This window comes from Chelon labrosus, assembly GCF_963514085.1.
Source record: "Chelon labrosus genome assembly, chromosome: 13".
In the NCBI taxonomy this organism is placed as follows: Eukaryota; Metazoa; Chordata; class Actinopteri; order Mugiliformes; family Mugilidae; genus Chelon; species Chelon labrosus.
The window spans coordinates 23,148,167-23,171,355 of NC_140346.1; the positions used below are offsets into that span (position 1 = coordinate 23,148,167).

Sequence of the window (23,189 nt, forward strand, 5' to 3'; positions counted from 1 at the left end):
ACTGGGTCTGAAGCTGGTCTGTGGAGACTAACTTATCAGGACCATTTACAGAGGGATCTTGAAAGCAGGGAGATAATGACACTGCTTATGTCTTTGCATTAAAACCGGTCTTTGAACTCGAGCGTTTAGATATGTGATGAAGCTCTGCCAGACTGAGCCAAATCTCACAGTCAATAAAAAGGGATGGCCCCAGTCAACAATATTTGATAGCAGATTTAAAAAAAAAACACACATAAGGGTTGGAGTCATAGCTTTACGACTTGTTTTTGGGTTTGATTTACTAAATGGTTGAAGCTACTTGGATACCTCTGATGGTTCAGGGTTGACCACCTGCCAGAAATGTGTTGGCTTCATTTAAATAGAGTGCCAGGCGTCATTTGATTAATTTGCTGTGTTGCTTAAAGGTGTCAAAGGTACATCAAATGCTTAAAAACCCACCTGCCCGGTTTAAACCAGCCAGTTAAGTCTTTTTTAGCTGTCGCAGTAAAGTATAGGCCGTATAGGTCACAAGTCTTTCTTTACACAGCCAGCGTTTTGGCTTCCATGACAACACCGTGAGGCCACAGCCCTCATGAAACGTGCCAAAAAAAAAAAAAAATGACTAGGTTAGCGCGTTTAGCACGACTTAACAATGAAACCTGAAACAGATACTGTCTGACCGTCATGACGGAGGGTCAGGAGTCATTTGAGGAAAGGCATCTCGGGAGTTTTTTCAGCATTTTGTCTCTGCCAGGGAGAAATGTGGAAACAGGGCAAGCAAACAAGCGCATAAATCAAACCCGTGGGCCACAGGGTGAGGGGGAGAGGATGGACGAAGAGAGTTGGGTAAGAGAAGGGAAGCTATCCCGAGCAGTCCGGGTCAGGAAAAGGTTTTGAGTCATCTGGCATCTGCTTTCATTTTATTAAGTACAAAACTATTAAATCAAGGGCTTCCAGTTTCCACAGTTTTTAAGTAAGTACAAAGAATATGTTGATCCGTTTTTCTTTTCCTCATAACACGATAGTAAGATACGTCATTTTCCAGTATTAACAATAGTACTCCCAAAAAAGTAGCACACAACTCAATTTCTTCAACCTGCTGGGATATATTTGTTTATTTTCTGAGATTATTTGCTGGAGCGGCAACAGGTGATGAGCAGAACATCATCATCAGAGTTGCTTGTTGCTTAGGATATTCAATTCAGAGAACTGGGTGTGTGCCTCTTTTTTTATCAATCCGAGTAAAACTACGTTCTTGTAAAGCCAAAATCATGATCACTCACATTTTTCTCTCCTGTGGTTTCAGCTTTCCAACACAGTTATGAGAGGCATCTTCAATAAATTAAATTAAGATATACAATCGCTTTGCAGTAACTGACGTTTTCTTGTCTTTGTCTGTCTTGCAGATGTTCAATAAGATGACCAATGCAGCCGGTGCAGGTAAGAAACTATTCATGTTTTTAGTGTTTTTCCTTCAGCTTCAACCTCCCAGTTAACTCTGTCACTTCACATAAGAAGGAGACAATCTCAAATCTATGTCTCTTTCTGTCCGTTTTGACTCTATAATAGACTGACAACCTGTGAGATTGTCCTCATCTCTGCACAGTTCATGCTGGGATAGCACCCAGTGACCATACACAGCTGGTGGAGACGATGGATGAGTCCACGTGATAGTATCATTGGGGACAAAATGTCTAAATGCTGAACTGTTTAGCACAGACTTGTAGACATTTGTACAGTTGTTTCTGTTGTGTTGTACTGAATTACATTTTAATTTTAATCACATTTACATACAATGGGACTGAAAATCCAGTAGATGCAGACTCTGGACTGGTTTCAGGGTGCAGATGTTCTGTCCCTTTCCTATATCTAGTCGATAAGATTTTCAGAATCAGATATCAAATAGAAATAGAATAGGAAATGGATTAGATACCTCCAGGAATTTTCTTTTCTACACTCTAGGACTTTGAAGACTTTAAACCCTGAAACTTTAAACAACTTTAAACTTTATGTCTGGATCAGTTTTATAGCTTCATCACTGAGTTTCCAGTCTCAGTCTACAGTCAGTAATAGTGTAAGTGAAGTGCTGCTCAGCTCTGGCACGTCACGAAGATCTCCCTGCAAGCCGATGCTGCACTGGGCCCTGGCTTGCATGGTGGCATTGCTCAGTCCCCAGACAATGTTAATATGACTGATGGCCACAGGTGTCGGCGGGTTCCCTTCCCAGCCGGTGTCTCGGGAATGTCCAAGTGCGCGGCCTCTTATTTTAAAAGGCCTTTCATATGTTGGTCACTCGCAGGGACGCAGTTAAAATTAGGCAGCGTGCCAGATCATTGTTTCTGTTTTGCTGAGGGGAAATATTTGGCCCGGTGTGATGTGGCCCTTGGGGGGCAGCTGCGGGATTTGGCTGGATGCCATTTTAGACTCAGGTTGCACTCTCACATGACCTCAGTTGTATGCGTCGGTACCGCACAAGTGGACATTATGGTCTGGAAAAAATCCATGTCACTTTTATGGAGCCGTTAACTAATGTGTGGTCTGCGCTGCGACGATCGCTGGTCATTACTAACTGTAATACAAGTTTGTCAACCCTGCTATGAGATTCACTTCAGATGCATTTATTATTACGTTTATTTTCCCACCGTATTTTATGTGGTTATTTTGGCTGAGACAAACCAGACCTGGGGCTGGATTGTCAAGTAAAGGAACATATGGTTTCAACCTGATTCTGATGATAAAATGACTGGGAGAATGATAGTGTTGTAAAAAGGTCAAAGCTGGCAGAGAGTCAGACACATTAGGTGTGATACTCCCTGGTTGTATTTTACAGCTGGGCTGCAGAAACCTCTTCTGAGACGGCCAGATGGTTCTCAGTATCGACCATAACAACAATGTCCACCTCATTAAATTGACATTGTTCAGGAGAGGGAAGCACATTCTTTGGGTCGGGTTCCAAAATAGAAAAGCAGGAGTAAGAAAACCATGTCTTCTCTGGGTTATAAATATGCAGCGTATTCTCAGTTTTACAATAGAAACTCATTATATACCTTGAGTGGACAGTGAATCCATTTAAACTCATATATATGTATTTAGAAAATCACAAACTTGTATATTCCCAATTTAACTTTAAGGAAAGTGATTTTCTTCCCAATTTAATAATTAAATAGATCATGTTATAGTTATATCATTTGAAATAGCTTTAACTTTTCACTCCTTCGTGCAAAAGCTTGGTAAATGTTGAGTCAACGAGGCAGTCCAGATTGTCCATCGTTTCAAACATAGACTGTGTATAAATATGTACAATGCGTCCCCACTTCCTTGCACTGGCCAAACTTCCTTGCATTTTTTTCCCCCCAACTCAACTCTCACAGTCCTACGGGACTGCTTCAGGGAGCGGTTGGCATGGCAACTGGTAGTCACATCCTGTTTCTATAGCGTCAAATAACTAAAACTTATCAAAAAAATTGACACTTGAGTGTACATCAGTATTATATTGTCTGTTATTGTCTATACTGTCATTATATACCTAACAGAAACCATTCTTGAAAAAAAAAATGTATTTGACGTGTATTTTAGTGTTTTAGTTTGGCCCATGTCCCATCCGCTGACATGGAGGGGGAGGAGCTTATGACCTATACTGCAGCCAGCCACCAGGGGGAGCTCTACTTGCTTTGGCTTCACTTTCCATCGTCCATCTTTATACAGTCTATGTTTCAAACATATTAGGAGCTTCACAGTCTGTAGGGGGCGCTCTCTCAAACTCATTTAACCATTTACTTTACTGATGTGATCGTGAGCAGAGGCTTTAAATATAGCTCTCCCTTCTTGTTGTGATTTACTTACGATCATGTAAGGCACTCTCCTTCTGGAAAAAGCACTAGACCTTTTAGCCTTCTTGACTCCTTGTTTTGTTTTTCCAAAAGAACAAAACTCCCCTTCTGAAACCACATATGGATGTGCTCAGAGTAGGGGTGGGGGATCAAGCATAATCTTCGAACTCAAGTGTATATCTTCTGACGGCATTACTCAACATTTATAGAGCATTTTTCAAGTCCTGAGTGGGCCTAATGTACCTTATTCCCTCTCAAACCTATTCCCGACTGTCTCTTTAATTGCACATGTGGAAATGAATGGCTTCCTCCGGTGAGAGGAGGCAACAGTGTTCATCCTCTAAAACTTGACTCGACTGATATTAGTCATAGAATTAATGAATCCGCGCCGACGCTGTAATGCTGCAAGCTGCACATCCAGCCAGGTTTCTGCCAGAGATACGGGACAGATAAGGAGGATGGATGTGCCTTCATCCGTCTCCGCCAAAACACGTATTTAGTGGGTTTTGTAATGGATGCGTTCACGTTTTGGCACACGGTTCATGTATATCCTGTAAATATGTTTGTGTCTGACAGAAAATTAAAAAACAAAAAGGAAAATTTCAGCGAAGATGGTTAAACACACAGGGTCCACGGAAAAGCAGTTATGCAGAACTCGGTGACTTTTACAGTCCATAAATACACGGTCACGCCTTTTGTTATGATAAACATCACCTTTCCAAATGGCTGGTCTGATCTGATGGGAAAATTACGCAAGTGCAGCTTAAACAGCACTTTCTGGCCCAAAACTGTCAGACTGAGGCTTCCCACTCACTCAGCCGCCGAGGTCTGTGCACATTTACACAGATCCCTGCTCTGAATAAATATGCTAATCTACTTTCAATGTGGAAATCTCTTGCTGCTGATTAGAAGGAAAACAAAGAGGGAACTCTGTGAATCCCTCGGAGACTTCGTTCTATTTGTGAGGAAAGTAATGTAAAGCCCAGTGTCCCTCTCACACGTCGGTGTGAATGACTCTTTGGGAGAAGCTGCAGAAAAGCTGGAAAAGGGGATGTGTTTTTTAGTTTTTTTTTAGAGTTTCGGCCTAGCTGGCGTTTCTCTTTTATAGCCAGTGTTAAATGTCACCCGGTGATTGATTCACAAACGCAGCCTTGTGGCTTTTATCAATTCTCATGTCAGGTTCGTCTAATCAAGCCACATGTATTGGTGCTGAGAGAAGTGTTGTTGGTTGGCGCCCCTGCTCCGGGAAAGTGAGAAGAAATGCTGCATGTAAATCTGGCGTCTCTTGGCGGTAAATGTTTTAATGTTATAAAAGTTCTATTGGGAGCAGTATAACTTCAATTTAGCACATCCTGTGTTATAAGGCAAGTAAATATAAGAAGATAAGTATAAGTGTGAGAACCGTGGCCTCACACTGAATTGCAGCTCCCAAAGATTTATTTGTATGCCTCACTCTGTCACTTTTACCAAATTTCCTGTGAGTACAATGCTCTTAAATCACATTTTTATGTTTAGGATAACGTTGGTACTTTTGAACCTGGGTCTTATTTTCTCCCTGTTTTGAAGCTAAAGGATTGACAGGGATACTGAGCAAGAACGATATTCTCAGATATTGGAAAAAATACACAATGAAGCTTAGATAGATTGCCAGACCAAAGCTTGATTCATTCTTCTGCGTTAGAGCTTCGCCGTACCCAACACCTTAGCCCTGGCGTGCGCCTCCTCAGAAATATACTTTTCATCCACGTCTCTCAGCGGCTGGACAAAGAAAGATCTCTCTTTCTCCTTTTGCCTCCTACATATCGCCCACTCTGACGTCTTCTCTCCTTTCTTTGTCGCATCTATTACCTCCAACGCGATCTTCTGACTTTCAGTTCAGTTGCCATTGTTTGAACCACATGGAGAAATTCAACCACGGGTTTTAGCGGCGTAATTACAGAACGGTTCCACTTCCACAAGGTACGACAGAGGTATAAACAAAACTTGCTCCGTGTTACAAGTACCATGTATACGGTATATTAAGCGACTGGAAACTTCACAAATGTTTTCTTTAATACACAATTAACTATAAAGACTAACATGACAGAAAGACAACTTTAAACAGGCCCTGGTGGTTTGGATTAATTGCACAGTGGAGCTACAGCCATTTACAAGCTTTACCCATGACTCCCACAGCAGGAGAGCGGCCAATATGAGAATCCTTCTCGCTGTGAAACGACTCCTCCGCGGGGCCCCGTGTATACACTGCTATTATAAATCACCCGTCCAGCTATAGATGAAGCACCAGTGGGTATTATATAATGTACATGGCTGCTAATGGATTACAGCGGGGTTGTTGTATCTGTTTTCTTTGACTGCCGCATGCTCCTCAGCTGTTCTCGGAGCCCCGAACTCCGGTCTCACCCGGGGTCACTTGCCTGCTGCTGGAGTCCGACTGTGACCTCAGACAGCTGCAGTGTCTCTCTCTCTCTCTCTCTGTGTCTCTGGAGGCCTGTTAGGGACTATAATATACACATCACAAGAGAACTCATGGCAACAAGTGAGGAATAGATGACATAGCCTGACACCTACGTAGCCGTAATCAGAACATGTACGAGAGGAGCCGGGTTGTTGGGGTGAATATTAGAATCAGATGTAGCTTTGGATGGCCTGGATTTCTAGCTCTGTTGTTGATCGTTGCTAGATTCTGACCTCACTGTTGTTTTTATTATAAATCCTTCTTTTTTTTGTTGTTGTGATAGGAAAAGTCAGACCGCCAACCACAAACTTAGCTAAGTGTCACATTGTTCCCAGGAGGAGGCCAAGGAATAGATCACTGTTAAACTACTTTTTTATGTCTTTGCTGTGTGAGTGGGAGTTCACTTTCTAACACGTTTTCCTGTTCAGTAGCAAAACAGGCAACATCCAGTAAGCATATGGCCATGAGGAATGGCTGAGCCTCCCAAAAACCAATAGCCATGCTGATATAATACCCTCCGTTCTTCACTCTTTAGAGAAAGCTTTCCACAAAAGGCTGAAACCCGATTGCGGGGATTTGGTCCCTTTGAGCCACGAGAGCATTAGTGAGGTCAGCCACTGATGTTGAGGGTGATAAGACTCTGCTTGCAGCCAGAGTTCAAGTTCATGCCAAAGGTGTTGGATGGAGTTGAGGTCAGAGTTGTGTGTAGGAGAGTCAAGTTGCTCTGAACCCAAAGGAGTAAACTGTTTTCTTTATGGATCTGGCTTTGTGCACGGCGCCATTTCTATACTAAGAACAACCGCGGGCACTGGTAACCCGTAGATGAACGTTTCATTTGGTGTTCTTGTTGCTAATGCGGAATTAGCGACGGGACAAACTGTCCGTCTTTGGAAATTTAAATGTGTTGTTCCACCGACCGCTTCCAGCTGAGAAGCGAATGGTGGAAATAAGACATTAAGTGTGTGCAGTCTGATGTAAACACGGGAAACAAGACTAATTTGGGGAAAATGGGGAAGAAACACTTCTTCATTAGTTGAATTTGATATACTTTTTTGTCTCCAACTTTACTGACATTCATTCAGTAGAGGAAGAAGACAACCAATGGGGCCTAGATGTCAACGGTGCTGCCCGTGTCTTCTTTCATCTTGTTTTAACAACTTCTTCTTTTACTACCTGCATGTTTCTCTTCCTCCTTGAAACTCTTCACGCCACCTGTTGTTTACCCCACATTGAGCAAACATGCACAGAAGGAATGCATTTATTCAAACCAGAAGGAAGCATTCAGGTCAACTTGGTTATAAGATGCTAATATTGTCCTTGTAAATACATCGACTGACTCCGTCTTACCTGTGTATTTCCCCAAAGAGCATGTCTGCTGCATGAGACGAGGGATCAGCAATAAAAAAGAAAAACCCCACCACAGTGTTTCCCTCTGCTCTGACACTTTAGAGAGACCTGGACTATGTGAAACGTCCCGATTTAAAACCGCGGGGAAATGCCTTTTCAATAGATTGCGCCGCCGCTTTTTTTTCGTTCGTCCGTCGCCTGAGCGCCTGAGCCAGATCAGTGACATCATGCGCTAAATTTACAAGCGAGTCGTCATTTGTAGATGCAGCTCAAACTATAAAGGGTGCTGCTGCTGGCATGACGAGTGCATGAAAAATTCCACACATGGAAAGATGGAAAATGACTTGTGGTTTCCTGAGTGCAGAGGCCAGCTCGGCTGTTTGACAGGGAAAGCAAGGAGGGGGGGAAAGAAAAAAAAAGAAAAAAGAAGCCTGGTAGTATTTCTGGACTTTTCTTTGTATATACAGTAATTTGTCAAGGTTGTGAAAACATTGGAGTACTATCTGGTAAACCCGCTCCGAAATCCTTTAAAGTTTTTATTGCAATTTCAACATTTTCGTTGCAATTATAGCAGCTATCATACAGACAAAAGCACATAATATCGTTTTAATAATGCCTTCAAGGCCCTTATACCGAATGAGATCACCGTGTTCTACAATTTCCATGATCGCTAGATGCCAAGAATAAATCGTCTGGTTTGATGCCGTTATTGTGCAATGTTTGTGCAGAGCAGAGCAGTTTGAACAAAAACTACCAAATCTACCAAAATTTTATGGACTTGAATGAGAGGAAGCCGGCTCATTGTTCTGATTCCCAATTAAATCCACACTGCCAGTTTAGAAAAGAAGCGGCCAGTAAATCCGTTGGGGAACAACTTCCTCAAAAAGACCAAGGTGAGAGTGTTTTCTCTGTGTGCTGAGGAATTTAGGCCTGTTTTTTGTAAACTAAGTGGAAGGAGACATGGGCAGCCGTGTCAGGATGCAGGCCAGTTGCAGAAGGACAGGCACTGTGTGTGTGTGTGTGTGTGTGTGAAGCAACACAAAAGCTAACAGGTTGGTCCAGCACTCAGCTGCCAAGTGAGAAGAAAGGCAGAAACAAGACTTAGGAAGTAATGAGCCAGGAAGGGCCACGCTACTTCAGGGTCCCACACCAGGATGTTAGTGACTAAGCCCACTCGCCTCCTGTTATCTCCTTTAGTGTGTATGTACTGTTCCTGTGAATGCTGGAAATGAATCCAAACAATAACTTCTTTTTCATCCAGAGCTGTATCAGGCCTGGTGCTCCACTTTGTAGTACCTCAGTGTTCCTGCATAAACACACACACACACACACACACACACACAGTTTCCAAGCCAAGAACATTTCCGCAGGGTCGGTTTAGATACAATAACTACATTGGCTCTTTCAGCGGCCTCCCAAATTTCCCACATAAACCACAGAGTTTCCAGATGTTGCAGGGAGGCAAGAAGTCTGCTCCTCCGCTGGGCCCGCAGCCCCTCGCCTTCCGCATCCTCAGGCTGGACGTGGCACGGCTCGCACCGAAACGCAGTGCCTTTCTGCACCGAAGGGAGGCCGCGGGTGACCATGCTGCTGCGGATTTAAATAGCTGTGAGCTTCCACCTGTACATAGATAACAAAAAAACAAAAAAAACACAGCATGCTAGTAAAAGAGGCTCTGTCCCGGGGCAGTGTAGCGCTGCAGCTTTCTTGTGGTTTCAGACCTGATTAAACAATTTGGCTGGGTAATCAAAGAGCAATAGCAGACAGAGGCAGAGTAGACTTCCTGCATCCTCTCTGGTCTCTGGATTTAAAAAATAAAAAAAGTTAAGGGCCCACCAGGAGTTGTTTGTGTCTCAGTTTGAAAACAATACCTGCACTGTACTTCCAGCTTATCATGGTTGATGAGTTGAGCAGAGTCTCTGGCAACGCTCCAGGTGATTACATTGAGTCCACACACGTATTATTGATATTTGAGAACCTTCGAATTAATCTTTTTTTTTTTTTCCACAAAGCGGAGGCGTAAAAAACTTGCAACAACTCAGAAAAAAACATCTTTTCTGTGCGGTTTTGTCTCTTCTTTGTAAGCATGTCTGAGAGTATTTATCACACACATGTTGAGAACCAGCGTGGCTTCGATTAAACGTTAGCAGTCTGAGAGTCATGAGTAGCAGCTTGAGACTTCTGGAGGCAAAACTATATGTGTAAGACATTTGTCACAGACGGCAAACAGGAGACAACGAGTCCATACTGTAGCTTTAATGTTAAGCAGCTGTCGTGTTTTCTTTTGGTCTTTGTCAAATACTTGACTCCCTCTTGGGACAATGCTCATCTGGAAATATAAACACAAACTTCCTGTTTAAGTTTGTTTCAAGTTAATGTCATGCAACAGTATATCACAAGACGTAACTTATGAGGATTTATCCTGGCGGCTGAGTTTATTTTTAAAGATGCCTTGGAGGGAAACCAACCTTACTCTACATTTCCCATCACCACCAGAAAGGTGATGGGAAAATTAGGCCTCGGTGGGAAAAAGGAGAATTATTAAAACCAGCTTGAGGATTACTCATAATCAATAAAACATTAGCGTATTTTACGTCTGCAACGTCTGAAAGAAAACAACGAGCAATGGAGGGAGTTAAAGTGATTGAGAGAGAAATGTACCTCTGTGATTAAATCCTCATTTCTCTAATAGAAACCAGGTGCCGGACAGTGGTGTAAATGTTTTCCCATGCATTTTTTTTGGGCAGTGCAGCCTCAACAGATTCAGCCCTGACAACATTACATGGTTTGTCATTCAATTAAACAATAGCCACGTACGCTTGTCATGCCAGCTTTGCATTCCTCGAGCCTCTTTATACAAACTTTGACCCCTGTGGGCTTCGACCTCTGCAGAAGTTTCATGGCAATAAGAAATTGTTACCTTAACTTGATGTTGTACTTTAAAGCAAGAAGTTATGTAACAAGCGAGTGAAATCTAAATCTGCAGTTTGTGTTTAATCTGCGTTTTAAAAATAGATTTGACGTCATCGATCGCCTCTCTTTGGGAATTAGCGATTCTCCGAAGAATAAACTTCGCTAAAGGGAGAAGCCGTGACGTTGCAACGGATGGCCCTCTAACAAAACAGAATTAGTGGCCACTTTAATGGATAGGGACCAAAGTGAGCTCCTCCTTCCCCCGACCACATAATCTACACCCAGATATACGCCACATGTGTGGCTCCTCTGGAAAAATGAACTCGACTTGGGAATATACGGTCAGGAAATTTATAGCACATGCCTGGGACGAGCCCTCAGGGGCCGCCATGGAGGTGGAGGGGAGATCTCCCCGCTCCCCGCTCCCCGAGCCTTGTTTCCATTAGGCTGGGAAGTGCAATCTCCCAGACGTTTCAAGGGGGCCTGGTGTAAGACCTCCTGGCCAACAACATGACCCATTCAAGGAGGAGAAACCAGTTTCCTCACATCTGGGATTTTCCCACTGCAGCTATGGGACAGCATTCCACATCAGTCACCAGACGTGGACGCAGTCAGGAATGTAGATAACTAGCGCACAAGTAAATATGTGTTTGTTTATCTGTATGTGTTTATGAAAGAAGGGGGAAGAGAGAGAGTGGACAAAAAAAAAAAGAAGAAGAAGTCCAGTTGAGCAAATGTGCCAGTTTTTCAGGGAAAACGAGTGCTCTCTGAAAGCTGCCCAGCCAAAACAAACAAGTGGGTGAGTCAGCGAGGGGGAAACATTCTCAAGCTGACTGATGTTTCCTCTCCTTGCATCTGCTATTGCTTCCCCTGCCAAGGACTTCTCCAGAGGCTAAGTCATTGTCTACCCACAACGATCCTCGCTGCGATAATGCTCATCTTTATTGTGCAAGTGGTTTCTTTCAGGAGTAAGAGGCGCGGCGGTGGGCCGTGTTTACCTTTCTGGTGATTCATGTCAAGAGAGGTCAGAACCTCGTTGTTGCGCTTCCTCCATCACTTTTACTCTCGGGGAGGGGGCGGGGCGGGGGGGCTGACAGGGACGGTATTGTCTGTTTTTCTGTCTGTCCACTCCTGTCTGGTCACTCACCGGGCCTGAAGATTGATGCCTTGTTTGCAGCGTCAACATCCTTCATTATCCTGCTTTCAGCCCATGTCAGTCTACTATATCCACCAGAGGATTAGGAAGATAGCTGGCAGTTGGTGTTTTTAAAGATTGATTAAGGAACAACTCCTCAATATGTGTGTTATTTTTGCCGGTTTTATCATTTATTTGTGTTAAATAATCAGAATTTGCATTCAACATTCAGCCTTCCTGGTTCACACGAGCTGCAGAAAACAAGGGGTGCTTGACTCGGCCTAACCCCGACCCTTCCTGAAAAGTCGCAGGATCAAATGAAACAGGTTCTCTTGGCATGTGTGTGTGTGTGTGTATTTTTACCTCCAAGCTACGTTTTAGTCCGGGGTCTGAACAAGCGGGGCTGAAAATAGCAACATGCTAATCACTGGTGGCCCATGCTGAACCCAAAAAGAGCATCTGAGTTCTCCAACATATTTTTTCGTTTTTGCTTTACTTGCCAAGCCTTAAAATACTCGTGACGAATTCGGATCTGCCACACTTCATAACCAAAAATATGCACCGATCAGCCACAACATTATGACCACTGCCAGGAGAAGTACAGTAAATGACTTTGACCATATTGTGACAATTCAGTGCTCTGCTGGGAAACTTTTGGACCTGGCATTCATTCATGTGGATGTTACTTAGACATGTAGCACCCTCCTAGACCAGACCAGGCACCCCCCACCCCATAACAATGACACTCCTTGATGGCAGCAAAACCAGTTTAGTAACAACACAAAAAAACATGAAGAACAGCGCAAGGTGTTGACCTGGCCTCCAAATTCTCTAGATCCCAAACTGATCAAGTATCTGTGGGATGATCCACAGAGGCCCCCAAAGGCCAACCGCTAACAACATCCTGTTGTCACACACCACAGGACACCTTCAGAAGGCCCATGTCCATTCTCTGATGTGTCACAACTGTTTTGGAGGCACAAGTAAGAACTACACAATATTAGGAAGGCGGTCATAATGTTATGCCTAATCGGTGTAGCTGATAATGTTTTCATGTCAGATGCATTAAAATCATAAGTCTCTGTAGCTTCTGGGTCTTCATGACTGCACATAATTTCCCCCTTTTAGACAGGACAAATGGAAACCCCAGCCCTTCATTAATATTCTCCCGTTCGGCTGCACCCTCCTCTGGCGCTGAGATTTCTTTTGTGACCTTGCTATAATGTGTAAATCATGTGTGCTGCTCAACGGCAAACTGGTACTGTTTCCTTATTGAAATGAAGTAATATTACCTCAGCTTCATACTGAGAGGGCAAACTGAGGTCGTCCGAGGGCTGTTCATTTAAAAAATGTCAATCTCCAGCCGCTGACGCTGTGTGTTTAGAGTGGATTTATACCTGTTATAACAGTAATCCCAGCTGCTGAGCGAGACATGAATTCAGCTGATATGATATCACTGCTCCTGGGTCATGCGCCGCCTGAACGGGCACACAATAATAGGAGGAAATTCCTGAAATAATTATGCGAGAATGATTTTTTGAAGCTGTTGTCTTGCAGGCAGGCAGGCAGGCAGGCAGGCAGGCAGGCAGAATAACTTAGTATTCTTTCAAACATGACCTGAGGAGCTTTTTTTATTTTCAAGGATTTGTGGTGCAAGTTTTTGTATCAACAAAAGTAAATGGTCCTGAAACTGAATCCTTGTTTCTGTTAAAGGGTTGACCTACTCTAACGTACCTGGGGAGAACTCGCTGAACTCTCATTAAGCTTTGAAATAATAGTCATCGCCCTGGTGTGAAATTAGGTCAGAATAGTTAATAAATAGGTCTGTGTGCAAAAAGAAATAGGCTGAACCTGATAGCCTACAAAAACTAATATTATAGTTGGAATTAAATGCTTTTTGTATCAAGTGATCTGGCATCACTGATCATCAAAGATGCAGGATTCTCTATAATTATTCTGATGTTGCATGTAGGATTTCTAAGTCCTCTGGTTTTGTGGGTTATTGTGAAGTGAGTGACTGGACTGGAGACTGTCATTTGAGTGAAGTAAACAGTGTGTATTTGTGGTGGTGGAGTGCTGCATGGTTTGCAGGCCGTGATGCCTTCAAGTGCTCTCCGTAAAATTCCAAACCTGGCTTTAAAAGCTCATGTTGGAATAGAAGCAATGTCTAAAAAGGTGACAGTGACATTACATCCTACGAGACAACACTTATTTGTACTTTATTTAGCTTTTAAGTTAATTTAGTCCATAGAAATGGAAACTAACAGTGAATTTAGTCTTTTTCAGGGCCGTTCCACTGACATGTGGTCACACTTTGTGTACTTTACATTTGGATACTCGCTAATATCGAGTTCTAACAAGTTTTCTTTTCATATTAGATGTTAGGGTTGCACGACATGACATCGCTTCTTTTGAAAAAACAATATTAAATCCAGCCTGTGTCTGCGTGGGTTGTCTCCGGCTTCCTCCCACCGTCCAAAGACATGCTCGTTAGGTTAATTGGTGATTCTAAATTGGCTGTAGGTGTACATGTGAGTGTGAATGCTTGTCTCTCTGTGTTAACCCTGCAATAAACTGGAGACCTGTCCAGGGTGTACCCTGCCTCTCGCCTGACAACAGCTGGGATAGGCTCCAGCCCCCCAGTGACCCTTCACAGGAACAAGCGGTTATAGAAGATGAATGAATGATTGAATATTAAATCCAGAAACAGACAAGTTAGTCTGAAACTGACTGAATGAATGTTAGTATAGTGTCTTCAAGTTATTTAATTAAGTAAACCAGGCCTGTAATGTCCCTTTTTTTTTTTTATAAATTTCAGTCATATTAACAAACTGCATTTCATTTGCATTACTTCGTCTTTAATTTAGTATACTCTGTGCCAGAAGGTGAACAGGTCTTGTGTTTTTCTTCGCTGGTTGAGCTGCACCTGAACGTCTCTCAGGCGAGAACAGAGCAGCCAAGACGGATGTTTGAAAAGTCCAACTTTTTATATCTTTTTATTGCTGACTGCTTCTGAAAACGCTTCTCTGAGCTAAAAGAGCAAAGTCACTAACAGCTGTCTGACCTGCCCAGCTAACAGACGGGCAAATTTATTTATTAGAGCTGATGTACAGATACGAATACTTGATGCTGCTATCGGTACTGATTTTGGTGCTTCTCTAATATTTAAATTTCCACAGCTGTATTTTAATATATGCTCCGATTGAAATAGCCCACATAGGAAATGTATTACACCGTGTTCTGTTTTTACTTTATTATATTTATCATGTTGGATTGAAATAGTTGAGGATGGAAGGTTGATGTCTTCAAGAAAAGCTCAAACAAGTCCAGTTGTCTTTTAAACATGATTTTAAACCATGATCTGGATGGTTTCATGGTTTCTTTTTGCACAGTCGTCTTCAAGAGGGTTCTGTTAACATATGGGTTACTATAAAAGATATTTTAACCTTTCTAGAGAAGTGCATGGTAATGAAATCACGCCAGGAATGCTCTCCTTGTGTTCCTGGGACAAATTATTGGAACTCTGTACAAATATGTCCTCCCGGGCCCCATTTAATATGAAACAAAGAATGGAAGTGTGTGTAAACTAAATAAAACACATCTCATTCGATTACAATACGACCATCCATCTGTTCTTCCCATTTCTCTCCACGCTCTCCATTCCTCAGTTCGCTGGATGGATCATAGTGTTCTCTCAACTGGCAATCTCCGTGTTTCCTGCCGCACTTGAAGGCGTCACGGCTGTCTAGTAGTTCGCAGTGCGTGAATCACTTCTCCTCACACACAAACTGACACACACGCACACACACACATCTGGTGTGAAGTGTGAAAGCCTGTCCTGGTGCTTTACTGTCACTTTCCTGTTTTTGCTCATTGATCTCAAACCGAGGGGAATATATTTATTATAGGCCTATATATTATTTTTTGTCCTCCCCTTTCAAAATGTTGACAACTTGGTTTGGAGACCAGACACCAGAGTCAGGTCTGCGGCTGTAGCGGAAAGAACTTGAAGCCGGGAAAAGGTCACTGTGTGCCGGAGACTTTATAACGGGTTTGGTGCGGGACCGAGAGGATTTCTGTGATTATGTCCGAGCGGAGGTTTTGAGATGACTTCCAGAAGAAACTCAACGAAACTGAAGCTGCGGCGGTCCTTCAGCGAGCAGCTGCGGAGCTCCACGTCCAAAGCCTGGGATTTACTCTGGAAGAATGTCAGAGAGCGGAGACTGGCAGGTCAGTAACCCGGTTCAGGGAGACCTTAGCCCGCTGGAAAGAGTGGAGTGAAGCGTTATCCACCTCTGCAAAAAAAAAAAAAAAAAGGTGGATAACGCAGCTTAATATTGCAAAGCCACTTTAATTTGTGGATGTGACTCATAGGGAGCTTTATTCAAACAAATGCAAACTAGAAAAAAATACATGAATATGGTTTAAATTTCTTTAGGTAATATTGTTTTCTCTTTACATTTGTTGATGATTGCAAGTTAGGCCATGCTTTGCAAAAGTATATGTTATATAAAACGTGTTTTTGTGCGCGCATGTGTTCCGGTGCAATTTAACAATTAAAATCGGACTTTTTCAGGATTAAATGAGTGCATATTTGAGTATACGAATGTTGAAATAAAAACACAAACTCAACGATGTTATAAACTTATAACACGTGCAGAAAAAAGAGCAAAACTTGCCTGTATTTTCAGCGCTCGTGTTTTTTTTTTACTTTCTCCGTTACAAATGAATGTACCTGACGAAGCCGCAGGGGGGCGCTGATGGGTAGCTTTTGCGCATGTGTACAAAAGGAATGAATGAGGAGCAAGTGTGGACAATATTGGTCATATTTCATTTTAGTGCGTGGTGTAAATGCATGGTCGTGCTAGCAGGACCAATTCAACACAAAACCTGTAGTTTTTCTATCTTATAACAATATAATTCTAATATATTTTGATTATTTTTCACCATTAGTTTACTGCTTCTGTGGGATGTTGTGTAACAGTCCTGCACATGCTACTCATTTACCATCCTTGAATATCTGTCTGCAAATTAAAGTGAAGCAGTTTCCTATCAGTGGTCCGGATATATTTACTGTAACCTGGCTCAAGAGGAAGACATGTAACACTAGTTAAAGTCTCCTGAAGCATACATTTTGTATTTCTTGTAGTATATTTATGGAATTTATTCGTGCATACATCTCAAGGATGACTATGCAGATTGAAATATTTAAGGTGAGATAAAAAGTCAAAGGAAAAAGAGGATGTGATGTTTGTCTGGAAAGTGAGTGACATGGAGAAAGCTGAAGATTTAGAGGTCAGCGCCCGTTGCAGCGGCTCTGTCAAAGGTCTTGGGACATGTCAGGAGCGGGAGATCAATCATTTGTGCAGTTGTCCAAGTGTGCCACCAGGTGCAGTGTACCGACCAGCGCCTCATGTGGGAAAGTCGCATGAATCAGGCAGAGTTCACGCGCTGAACTCATACAAATAGAGACCAGATGTTTTGTGTGATACATCAAAACCCGCTGATGTGTTCTCCGTTTGTTTAAACTGGATTCAGAGACGCTGTTCGGCGTTCACACAGACTTGTGCATTCTGCGCTTGAAGTTTGATGCGTGCTTGGCCCGGGTCTGCAGCCTGCTCAGGCACGTCACTGATGCAGCAGCTGAGTCTTGTGGTGTCGGAGTTTTTGACACATTAATCGTGCATTCTTTTCGGTTCGAAGTGTGAATCTCAGTGATGTGTGCCGTGCATCTGTCTGCAGTGCTGAGCTGAGGCTTCGAGCCACATATATAGACACTAAACAATGAGGGGACACATATTTAGACCATGCAGACTCACCCTGACTGGCATTCTGCTTATTTTAACTCTGCACAGATGTTCTGTTTTTTCTTAGCTGCTACTTCTGATACAGATTTGTTTTTTTCCACGTCAGTGTATGTGAAAATTCTAGTGATTGGGATGTAAGAGGAATCCAAAAGAGGAACTCCGGATTTGTACGTAGTTCAGGTGAAGGCTCCTAGAAACGCTCGTCAGATTTATCCTTTTAAACAAACGCTGTTAATCAGCTACACATGTGTGAGTAATTTACAGATTAACTGTAAAGTAGAAACTAAATTCTGATAGATACGAGCTGTCACAGTCTATATAAATAAGTATATATCACAAACTGTTCTAATTACAGGGAGAGATACGTTAAATCTTTTTACTGTCTATGAGTTTGACGTTGAGTTTAGGCAACGGCTCAACTCCCACAAATAATGAAAGTAAACGAAATGGCAATGATTTTACAAATATAATTGCATCTTAAGATGGATTTTCAAATGTAGGATAGTCACACTTGGTTTAGTTGTTTGGTTTAGTCTGGATTTTTATTCCATTTGACTTTCCCCCATAACTGAATCGTGTATAAACACAAAACTGAATCCTTCACAGCTCTCAATAGTGTTACAATGATTTGATTATGTACAAGCTTCTGAATAGTCTTTTTTTTATGGTTTTATTAGGGCTGTGTCAATCATATGATCATAGAGGTTTACAGGCTTGTCCAGTTGTCATACAGTTGTGACTAATTGTGCTGGAAAACATTGGCATGCCAGAACCGAAAATGTCCAGTGCAGAATACATGAGTTTGTTGCTTGTCTGTGGTCCCCAAGCTAAGCTAAAATGAGAAATTATGTGCACTCGGGAAGACCCAGAAACTACAGAGACTTATGATTTTAGTGTATCTGGCATGAAAACAACCGCTACACTTATCAGGCATAACATTATGACCACCTTCCTCATATTATGCCTCCAAAACAGTTGTGACTCATCAGAGAATGGACACGGGTCTTCTGAAGGTGTCCTGTGGTGCCCGAATGTTATTAGTGGGTCCTATGGGTTGAGGGGAGGGGCCTCTGTGGATCATCCCACAGATACTTGATCAGTTTAGGATCTAGTGAATTTGGAGGCCAGGTCAACACCTTGTGCTGTTCTTCATGTTTTTTTGAGTTGATCCTAAAAGCATTTTTGTGTGTGTGTCTGTGTCAGTCTGTATCCTGCTGGGGATGGCTGCTGCCATCAAGGAGTGTCACTGCTATGGGGTGAGGGTGCCTGGTCTGGTCTAGGTGGGTGCTATTTCTAAGTAACATCCACACGAATGCCAAGTCCAAAAGTTTCCCAGCAGAACATTGAATTGTCACAAGATCAAGGTCAATGTTATTCACTTCTCCTGTCAGTGGTTTTAATGTTGTGGCTGATTCAGTTGGTTAAAAAGTTTGCATAGTGCACCTCTTCCACCAGGATATGTTGCTACGACCTACGTCCAGACCTGAGCTCAGAATTCAGACATTCGGTGGCTCTCGAGGTGGAAATGTTCTGTCACACAGTTGCTATTCTTAAGCCTCTGCCACAGGAAACAGAGCCACATCAGAACCAAGAGTGCCCGGGGCAGATTACATGTGTCTGTTGCTGCATCAAACCACATCAGAGCGGCGTCTATTGCTCATCATTGGTGGCCCTCGAGCTGATTCAGTATTTAAGTTTCCCTTTTGCAATCTTTCCTGGCTGAAGCTGTGTGTTAAGAGAACTAATGAGGCTGGAAATCTATCAAATGCCGGCATTACAGCTTTGGCATAATAATTAGAATAATAATAGTGCCACTACTTATAAATAGAATATGATGTTCACTCCAAATTTTGGTCAAGAAGCATCCTCCGTCTGCTAATAAAGCTGTACATTTACCATTTTTTGTCTTCATTGTGATCCACTTTGTGATTGTGTAGCCAGCTTCGGTATGTGTTTGTGTGTCTGAAATGTGAGTCTGGATTCCTGTTGTCGTTCTATATAGTAGCTGAGCTCTGAAACCCAGACAGTGGCATGTTGGAACACGTTTGACAAGGGCTGGAGTCACAGCGCTGTCTCTGAGGACAAACCACAACCATTTTTTTCATGCCATGTGGCACAAAGTTAAACACAAGGACACCTCTGAGTTCACCGGGGATCTTGTTGCTCTTGTAACAATGCCCGCGGAGGTATTTGACGGCAGACGATGACACCATTAATCTCATTCATCTTGATGTCGCGTAGCAGCGGGTGAGTGACTCTGTAATGGGATACGTGCGACGCACTTGGCAGATTTCGCCGTCTAGACGAGCAGAGAAGAGGAAAACACAGAAATGTGTTTAGTGGACTCACACCTTTCGCAACACGCCGCCACTCATGTTTGCATCTGACACCTTAAGCGGGCCTTTTTCTGGATGAATGAATGCGGGTGTTTGTATGTGTAAAAAAAGAAAAGAAAAAAGAAATGACTCACCACCCAATGAAATCATCTGAGTCGTGTCACACCATCACGTAGTACTTTTAAAAAAGCAACAGCTTTAAAATAGCTGCACTTGAGGGTGCGGGGAGGGCCATTAAACCCGAGAGAAGTTTATGAAAATGTGCAGCGGGCCCTGAAGTGTGCTGCTGAATTGTGGTCTTTGTGAGCTTAAGCTGGGGTGGATTTTGCCAGCCAGAGAGAGGAACAGACAGGGGCTGTGTTTAACTTGGTCGCTCGCCCGTTTGTGCTCTTTCTACGCGTACGGCGCCATGCTTATACCAAACAGGCGGGCCTGTGTGCCGAGGCCGGGACGGTCGCTCACAAAGAGAGTGGCAGGGGCCTTGATTGGCGCTGGGTGGGTCTGCTGGCGCGGATGTGGAATTTATTTCAGGTGTGAGGAAATTGTGTCATATTGTAAACCAATTAGGTTCCTATGCTAGTAGTTTGATTTTTGTAGAACTCTAAAAGTAGTTGTTAATCATTGTCCCAAATCTGTGTAAGCTACTTGACTGTGTGCAAATTCATATTTACTCATCCAGTCCAAACCTTTTTATAATCCACTTCATCCAAATCCTCGAATTGACTGAGGCCTGTATGCAAACACCGTATATAATTGCTTTAAGTGCAACAGTGAAGGAGAAAGGATAGACAGATAGATAGACAGATAGACAGATAGATAGATAGATAGATAGATAGATAGATAGATCCATTTGCATCATTACACATAGACAGGAGGAATCACAGTCAGCAAAAGAGGTCAAAAATAAAATAAAAGTGAGGTACAGTGTATAAAAACTACCTGTAAAAGTATACATATAATATAATATATATACAAAAGTATACATACTACTGCTACTACAGCATTATATATTTAATATCTTATATTTTACAATGTTTTTATAAATTTTAATGCATTATATATACACATATATGTGTTAATATATATTTTAATATTGTGTGCAGTACATATTGAGATATGTAAGATCTGTAGTTGTAAGATGTAAGATGTTAAATATATAATGCTGTAGCAGCACTAGTAGGTAAAGGTATACTACTCTATAGTGGATATTGGATGCTCATTACTCTGTTATTCCAGGTCACAGCTTGATTGACATCTGAAATCAATTCCTGCGTTTGCAAGCTGGGAGTTTTTGTGCCGTTATGTGTTTAGGAACTTGAGATGAGACTCAACATTTGGCGTCTGAGCAGGTTTTAATTTTGCCCTTTGAACTTCCATCAGAGCAGAACAGACACGACAAGCTGGAACCAGATGTTACGTTTTTATGATTCGTTAAAAATGTTCTAGGTCACGTTTTGAGCTCAAATATATATATTTCCCTTTACAAGCTGACACTCTGAGGAGACCTACTGAGAGGGCTTCCTGAGACTGGAACTGGTTGTGTGATGTGCGTTGGGGGCTGGGGGGAGAGCAGAAATTAGCATTCTCCAACCATGAAAACAACTTCTCTCTCCTCTGTAGGCTTTCTCTGAAATGTCAGACTCGCTCTCGGGCCAGTAAATTTGGCACCTGTGCGAGAGGCAACAGCAGAAGAGTTGTTCTAGTGCAGGGCGGATCCAAAAGTCACTATTTTTGTAAAGCCTCCCACACCCCTCTTGATCCACTCTTGCTCTCCTTACTCAGTTCATAGGCATTCCAATGGTATTTATATTTCCCTCCAGAGCAGGGGGAAGCTGACAAGCGTTCACACAGACATTGGATTCAGCTCAGCAAGGTGGGCTGTACTCACCACCGCTCCCTCGCCATTGGCCTCTGTGCGGTCACATGGCATGCAGACATAGACTGAAGTGTTGGCACTCCTCCCCCTAGGCTCTGCTGTGCCGTCCCTCTCAGCTCACTTCAGGCTTTTTGCGCATGTATGTGAAGTTTTCCGTTGGTGAGGCAGTTCGTGTGCATGAGTGTGTGTTTGTGTGTGAGTGTGTATCAGAGCAGTGGTCAGGGGCTTGTTTTGAGGGTACAGTTTTACAGTTATGTTTCGGCAGCTCCCAGAGTCCACGGGCAGCGAGTGTCTCGGGAGTATGACCCCAGAGACTCAGGATATCTACCTGAGAATGGACCATCACCGCAGACGCTCCAGCTACAGGCTGGGCAGGATCATTGCCAGGCAGCAACTGCTCAAGAAGATTTCTGGAGGTAGGAGAGGTGTTTGGAGAGACGTGACAGTTCAGGCGGTTTGGCTGAGTGTCCGAGTTGGAAGTTAGCCCTTTTTCTTTTTAGCTTTGCCTGAAAGAACTGGAATCTGTTAGGGCATCGTGCCTAAATTAATCCCTCTCTGTCATACTTTCAGGAATGCTAGGACTAATGGCTCAGCAAGCTGGTAGCCTAAACATGCAGTGAATCAGATTGGATAGGAAATATGAATGCTCCATGACATGTGTGAGGACTAGTGAGCAATGGCAGTGTTGTGTTTGGGATCAGCTGATCCTCCTGGTGAAGTGTCAGTTCATGTCTGGGGCTTTTTTCCTCCCCTTTCCCTGTAGAAATAATCTTTGAAACACAGATATTGCGGTGAAAGGGTGCGTTCGTGTGTTTCTTCAGACAACGCCAAACTTGACCTTCGGCCAATTTATAGTCAAGGGTGCAGCAGTGGAAAATAATGAGTATTGACTGATCATACCGTGCGCTGATAGACGATAAGCTGTAGGATCTGTTATATGAGTGGAGGTGGAGGTGAGCTTAGAGTGTAAACAAAGGATATGAATGAATGTCTCCCATGACAGTTTTACAAGCTCATTTGTGGACTGATGTTCGTCGCCAAGAGAGCAATCGTGTGGTTTCTCCCAATTGGGTTGTAACCTTCTTGCCTTTGCATTTATCTCTAGATTTAAGGTCACTTGAGGCTGGGAGGAGGGGGAGGAGGGGGAAGGGGGGGGGGGGGGGGCGTGCATGACAATAGAGAGGACAAAATGCTACGACTCCTACAGGTGTGAACACCCTGACGCTGGATCAAAGGGTGGCCTGGTTTCATAAGAGAAGAGGCGTTGAATCTCCGAGAAATAACATGGCAGCATGCAGTCCTCCTCCCAGTCACATTAACAAGAGCATGAGTCAGATAATGTGGCCTATTGTGTGGCTAAGATTTCCTATACCGCCACTGAGGCGAAACACAAAGCGTGTTTCTGATTCCACTGATGTGGAAGGAGACACACAGAGCTTTCTGTTGGACTGCTGTGCGAAGACGTCCCGGCGCTGTGGGCGTCGGTACACGCCTGTTGTGGAGGGAAA

At 43.1% G+C, this 23,189-nt stretch overlaps 1 protein-coding gene across 4 annotated transcripts in view; it reads left to right on the plus strand.

The window, feature by feature from the left end:
• Nucleotides 1-23,189, plus strand: part of stard13b (StAR related lipid transfer domain containing 13b) — a 58,099-nt gene that overhangs the window by 13,716 nt on the left and 21,194 nt on the right. For 3 of the 4 annotated variants that reach the window (XM_084559121.1, XM_084559122.1, XM_084559123.1), the window contains one exon: nt 1,386-1,419. In XM_084559121.1, the coding sequence (XP_084415247.1) occupies nt 1,386-1,419 (34 nt within the window). Of the gene's footprint in view, nt 1-1,385; nt 1,420-21,418; nt 22,098-23,189 lie in introns of those variants that run through there. The other variant, XM_084559125.1, reaches the window with a different exon arrangement.